At 35.9% G+C, this 7,089-nt stretch overlaps 1 protein-coding gene across 1 annotated transcript; it reads right to left on the bottom strand.

Annotated features, from left to right (window-relative positions):
• Nucleotides 1–682: 682 nt before the first annotated feature.
• LOC122002614 (ATP synthase subunit gamma, mitochondrial-like) lies at nt 683–6,315 on the bottom strand. The gene is made up of 9 exons (XM_042557840.1): nt 6,133–6,315; nt 4,092–4,138; nt 3,844–3,996; nt 2,757–2,870; nt 2,552–2,679; nt 1,635–1,757; nt 1,420–1,539; nt 1,075–1,196; nt 683–989 (listed from the first exon to the last, which is right to left on the bottom strand). Exons 1-9 carry the CDS (start codon nt 6,225–6,227, stop codon nt 920–922), a joined length of 972 nt encoding a protein of 323 aa, XP_042413774.1. The 5' UTR covers nt 6,228–6,315; the 3' UTR covers nt 683–919.
• Between the last annotated feature and the right edge of the window lie 774 nt (nt 6,316–7,089).

The following is a 7,089-nucleotide window of genomic DNA, read 5'->3' as shown; positions in this document are numbered from 1 at the left end:
CTAGTTGAAGTTTAAAAAAAAAATCACTTTTTGAACATATATTAACATTCTATACAAGATGGTGATATGATTGTGGTATGCGATGTCTAGAAAATGAGACATGATCTGATCCGTAATCTTTGATCCCTTCCACAATTCCACAATTTACATGTTGAATCGCAGTTAAAATCTGACCAAAATTATCTGCAATCTTCTCTGAATTTACCTACCCACTTAACTTATATTTTTGGGTTGAACCAAAAGACTGGAGGACGGTGGATGGGCCGCCCCTAGTTTGGCACCATACAATTTGCCCACTATTGACAACCTCCAGCCGTTTAGTTCACTCCAAAACTATAACTTAAATAGCAAGGTATACCCAAAAGAGATTGTAGCCAATTTTAACCAAAATCCAACAACAATGTAACCTACAAATTACAGAAGGAACCATAAAGAGATCAAAGATCTGGACTCCTAGAAAATATGCAAATAGAATAGAGGTATTAAAAGGATCATTTACTGTGATTTTTATTGTAAGGATTTACAGGTGACGACCATAGGATTTGGGTCGCACCACCAAGCTTGCTAGTAAAAAGAATGGACGACAATGGCGATCAACACTGGGGGTTACCTGGAGATTATGGGCCGATAAGTTGTTTGACCAAAAAGAACACAAGATTCCTACAAATATTCTACTGAGCAGTTAAGAAATGAGGTTTGCAGATGATTTTATGGGGATGCCTGAGGCAATCAAAACGGAGAGAAGGAAATTGCAAAGTGAGTTATTACAGCCTTTGTCGTTGTAAAATTACCACGACAATCATAAAAACAAGAGCATGATACCATTTGAGGCAAAAGAAATTCCTCATAGCTTATTGCAGAGGACAAACATGTCAATGTGAAATTTTAGATGAAGGAATAGATGTTCTAAACCTTCAATCTAGCCAGTAAGAGCAGCTGCTCCTGAGATGATCTCTGACAGCTCTGTGGTAATTGAAGCTTGACGAGTCCTTTGGAGAAACAGATGAAGAATAAAGTCAGTTCTAAAACTTGAGCACTCCTAATAAAATGTACATGAGAGAAAGCGGGAGAGACCTGTTGTAACTGAGAGTTAGTCGATCGAGCATTTCCCCGGCATTCTTACTAGAATTGTCCATGGAAGACATACGTGCTCCCAGCTCACTACAAGCATTTTCCATGGCTGCATTATACAGAAGCTGAAACAGCACGGATATATCAGTCAACATCCAATGAAAATCATTAGAAGGTTCTGATATAGAATGAACTTAAAATGTATTTATCGTTCATGTAGATTAAATTAAACAATTATTAGTGGACAAGTTGGTAGCAAAGCCAGTAACACCTACATGTATGAAGAAATTGTAATTCTCCAGTAAATAGGAAAAACAGTCAAATTTCAAACTATTGAAGAAAACTCACGCAAGAAAATTGGAATTCAGCAAGATTCTGCAGGATTTCAGCTTTAGTCTCACCCCCTTCGATTTCGTAAGAGTCCAACTCACCAAGAATCCCTCCTGCTTCTGACTCTTTCTCCGCAGTCTGAAAAATGAAGGTAGTGCATGATAGTATAATGGCTGTGTTATGAAATATGACTTCGGAAAATGAAATCTTATATTCAAAAAGACTCAAATCACCTCAGGAGATAGTATTGTTGAAACAGATGGCAGAAAGGACATAACCGACTGGAATTTGTTATAAACTATCCTCAGAGCATCATACTCCACATTCTTCAAAATATCATCAGCAAGAACAGAAATCTGTACCAATGCAGCATAGTGTAATGAGATGACATAAAAATTATTATTTTTTAAATAAAAGAAAAAGGATCACCATCCTCCAACACAAGTAACATGATTGAGACTTATTGGTCTTGCCCAGTCAATTACGTGGGGAGTTTTGGTGAATATCTACTAATAGGCTAGTGAAATAGGCGACGGATCATATAGAAAACAAATATTTATTAGAAAACTATTAGCACAAAATTTTGAAAGGTATTTCATATAGAATGAGAGAAATTTCACATAGAACAGCTCCTTAACTCGTATTTAATTTTCAGTATTTTTCCATTGCTCCAATATTTCAATTTTTTGCAATTTATCTTATCCATACAGAATATTGTCTCAAGGAAAATGCTTAAAGTTGAAAGTTGGTCAAACAAAGCTTCGAGGAAAGTATTAAGAATATGCTTATCAGTGTCCTGAACATCTCCAGTATTATAGAAATTGTCTGATCACAACCAACTGATGTTTCCATCATTGATACAGACAACAGTAATTGTATAAGAGAAGACACAAAAAATTTATTTGCCTAATTCTTTAGTTAGTCTAGCTTTCGAACATTTGACCCATAACTGGTACAATAAGTTTCTGTGCAAATTCAAGAAAGCAAGCCAACAAACTTTCTTTTCTCATCTCATCATCAGCGCAGGTGAAAAAAAGATTGATAAGATCCATCCGAGGTTAAAGATAATTGCATAAATAAATAAGGAAATTAAGGCAAGATTTATTATCCCTCATCCTTAGGACATGTGAAAATCATAATTAAAACTGACCTGAGTATAATTGAGAGGAAGCTTTTGTAACCCAGAGACGGTCAACTCAATGCTATTATTGAATTCACGCACCAATAGAACCTTACCTTTATCTCCCAATACAACAAACTTCGTATCCTTTTCTGGACCTGATAGCAATATCAGGTCAATTACAATCTTAATTTAAATGCTAGTGTCATGTTGTATAGTAATATATGGATAATACCTGAAGTCAACTTGTAAAGAAACTTGCTGACTTTGGCAGACGTGGAATTAATGCCACCACAAAGACCCTTGTCGGATGTAATAACCACAATAACATTCTTCTTGACATCAACACCTGTGATGCAACAAGATATCGTTAGCATGACAGAATCAGTAAAAAAATGGGAAAAAATCTGATAACAATAGGCTGACAGGATGCTGAATGCAGAATAATTTTGTCATACTAGAAAAGAAAAAACACTCACTGCTTCAAACATAGAATTAATCTAGCAAATGCACAACTGATGAAAGTGCAAACTTGACAAAAAAAAGAAAAGAAAACAATTATCAAAATATTTGCTGATCGAAGAAGTATAAACCTTGGAAATGTTAAGACCCTACTAACAGACACAAGAATCATAGCTTATGTATGAATTCATATAATACACATGACACCATCTAATTTAGACTCACAGGAAAGTTCAAGAGTAACTTATCCTGGAGATAGAAAATATTTCTGGTAGTAAAATACGTGCTCACTATAATCTATTCCCTAAATTGAGAAGTATGTGAACTAGCTTGACAGTTAACATTTCCTTATCCTCTAATACCCATCCCCCAAAGGTTCTTTGAACCCAATATATCATTTAGGTAACCATTGCACACTTTGTCAAGGCACATTAACCAGAAAAAAAAATAAAACAATGGTGTAACTGGGGAACTTCTTTTCTACTATTTCATAACTTCAAAGACATTGTTTTATAAAACATCTTTAAATCACCCATTATTGCTTGTATAAAAAAATTCCACTTACAATAGTCCTGCAATCACATTCAGACAGCAAATGCAGATTTTTGAAGTTTTAAAATCTTTAGTACTAAAGTCTTACATGACCCAAACATCAAGCAAGGTCTGCAGTTTATCATGTAAATCAGAGTGCAACTGTTGTTTACAACTACAAAGATCAACAAATTCATGCATAAGCATTTACAATGTCAACCAGAGTAAAATTAGGAAGACCAAATGATCAGTTGATTAGAAGTGTCAAAGTTATAAACTAAATTTTTTTCTAAAAGTGTCTTCTAGAGAATGGAAATCCAGAAGCATACTAGGAGCATCCCCAAGCAATGCAGTAAATGGCTGCCATAAGCCACGGGAATTTATGGTTTTGTTTTGAACACCACGAAGCTTTGATGATGCCACCATTTTCATTGCCTTTGTAATCTTTTGAATGTTCTTAACACTCTTCATTCGGCTTCTCACTGCAGACAAATAAATGCAACAATCAAACCCTCAATTAAGTGGCTAAATTCTAAAAAAAAAAAGAGAGGAAATTTGAGATCAACAGATTTCACACCTGCTTGGGTTGAAGCTGCCCTTGCGCCCATTAATCCAAGCTCATTGCTGATTGAGAAATGAGTTAGCAATATAATTGTGTTCCATGTGAACAAAGTTATAGCAAAGAACTAATTATTTACATAAAACCTGCATTTTTCTGACAGATGGAATCCAATGCAGAGTCGGGAAATATGGTTCTACATAAATTCAGTTGAGATTTGGCAGGATGGGGAGACAGGAATGAAGTTCTCCACATGCGAAGGCAAGTTCAGACATAGGTATATTCATGGTAAAAGTCCACAAAATAGAAACTCCACCAAATCATGAAAATATCTTCACCTTGTTAGCTTCTATTTTCATGTCTCACTTCAGTTGATTCACAAAAAAAGTGGGAAGATAGGGCCGACTAGAAGGGTAGACATCAAAAGGGTGAATAAAGCTAATAGCTAATGAATAACCCCTCTCTAAAATCTCACCCCTTAACCTTACTTTCTTAAACAGCTTAGATGGTTTATGTTTGTTTTGTAATAACCGAATAGCTAATGAATAAAGCAAAATAAGATGAGAGTTCTTGCATGCTCAATTGCACCAACTTATGATCTTGTTAAGCACAGGACAATAGAGCAAATAGCCAATACCTTAATTTTTTGCCGCTTGGTAAAACAAAATTATAGTGTCAATCAACTAGAATCAGCCAAACAAAAAAAAAACATTTAACCATATTTTTTTTACATGATTTAAAAAATGAAAAAAGGCCAGTGATTATTTGATTTTTACAATAAGATTGTCTTTATATTGAACAAATAACACACATGTACTCATAGATCATAAGCTTGTAACATGGGCCAGAGAGTAGCAAAGGTAGCTGTTATCGCTATGAGGATCTGTAACCACGTGTGATAATCAAGATACAAAAAAGGAAGAAACTTGATTGACAAGGATCAAACAAAATAAATATCAATAATTTTTAATTGATTCAGTTGTATCTTAAATGAATTTTTTACTATGACCAAGGTATATTTTATTCTATAAATATATGTTACATAATCGAGGAGAAGAAGCAATAATACAAGTTGTCTCTTCTCTTCTTATTATTCTTCTCGTATCTCCATTATCCCTCTCAATCAATCTCGATCTACACCTCTCTTAATTTCTCTCTTATCTCTATCATCACTTGTGGATGTCGTTTCATTGTGACCATAACAGTGGGAATCAAAGCCAACAATGGATGACATTCTCCAGCTTCAATTTTAGTTTTGGTAAAAAGCCAAGAAAATAGAGGAAAACTTGGCTAAAATGCAAACCTAGATAAGATTCAATAAAAAGAGAGCCATCAGAAAAGCCCCATGGGGAGTGAAGGTAGTAAAATCCAAGATATTTCCCCTCCTATACAAGTATCTCCCACACAAGGTAGTCAAATTTTATTGACAAATCCAATATATTTATCAACAAAATAAAGATACAACTCGGTAATACACATTTCACTAATCACCTAAAATTCCCTCCGCCCCTACCAGACTCCAGCTATGTAGTTTCCACTGCTAAGGCTGAGCTCTGGAATTTGACGGCAGACTTGAAAAGGCACCTACGCACGCTTTAGGCCCAATCATTCGTAAAAATTAAACAAAAACGATTGAATCAATTAAAATCTATTTTCGCTATTTTGCTCGGCCTTTATCTGCCGTCGACTTCCTCCAAACGCTGTTTTTGATCCGCTTCTCTTGATGGCTTGCCGTTGACAATACTGATCCTTCTATGATGGTTACAGTAGCTTAGGATCGAGGTGTTACAGTCGAGATAAATGGCAATAATTAGGAAGGTAGTTTCAGGTCTGAAACATTTGAGATCAAAAAAAAAAAAATCCCATCTTTAAACATGAAGCCATTCATGTAAACGTACATAAAATAAATCAATAAAACAAGACAAAAATCAGCATCAGGAATCACATCGAAACACAGAAGAAAAACAAAAAAAAAACATAAAGTTTTCTAACATTCAGGCAGCAAGATCCATCAATCGAATACAGATAGAAAGGGGTTATTGATAGATCGAGAGTTTACTCATGATTAATCATTGATCGGGCGACGGGGGAGTTATAGGAGACAGGAGAGATGAGTAGCCGCCTCCCCTCCCTTCTGAGAGCCGCCATCGCCATCGTTCCGTCACCAAAGAGCTGGTCCGCTTCGAATCCCACGGATCGCCTCTTCTTCTCGCCGGAAATGGATGCGAGATCTTGTTTGCCAATTTAATAGGGCAATCTTGACGAAACCAACGTGAATGCCTCTGGCAATCTCGAACGTCCAATGCGAAATAGACGGCGATGCGTGATTGTAGTTATAGGTCAATTAGGCTTTATTGTGGATTGGGCTTTATGGGCCTCTAGCAGGGCTCACAGCTACATGCTTCCATATTTAGTATAAGATTATAATTGGCAAAAAAAAAAAATTATTGGAATATTTCCTTGAGGTAAATATACTTTTCTTTTTTAAATTAAAATGTATTTTGTAATAATTTAATAAAAGAATTGGTGGTGCAATCGCTCCCTGGGGTCAAGGTTGACCAGTTTGACTAAGCTGGAGTTGATTTGAGCTTGAGTTTCGATATTTATACAATATATTGTGGATAACATGTTTGGACAAGATATTGTGGGACATATGGGAGAGAAGTCAAGTAGGTCATGGAAGACCAGTACTTGACTGGTAAAGTCCTAACTCAGAGGTTAGGTAAGGCAAGTCTTAACTCGAGGGTTGAGTAAAGGAAAGTCCAAATGGATCAAGGAGGATCACATGTTGGCAAAGGAAAGTCTAAGTGGGTTAAGGAGGACAACACATTAGCAAGGAAAGTCCTAACTACGGCTAGGCAAAGAAAAGTCCAAATGAGTTAAGGAGGATTGTACATTGACAAGGAAAGTCTAAGTAGATCAAGGAGGACCACACGCTGACAAAGAAAGTCCTAACTACAGTTAGACAAAGGAAAGTCCAAGTGAGTCAAGTTTGACTTAACTTGACCCACTTAAA

The sequence above is a fragment of the Zingiber officinale genome, chromosome 7A (genome assembly GCF_018446385.1).
Source record: "Zingiber officinale cultivar Zhangliang chromosome 7A, Zo_v1.1, whole genome shotgun sequence".
In the NCBI taxonomy this organism is placed as follows: domain Eukaryota; kingdom Viridiplantae; phylum Streptophyta; class Magnoliopsida; order Zingiberales; family Zingiberaceae; genus Zingiber; species Zingiber officinale.
Note: the sequence above shows the minus strand (reverse complement) of the source record. Positions and strands in the feature narration are given on the sequence as shown.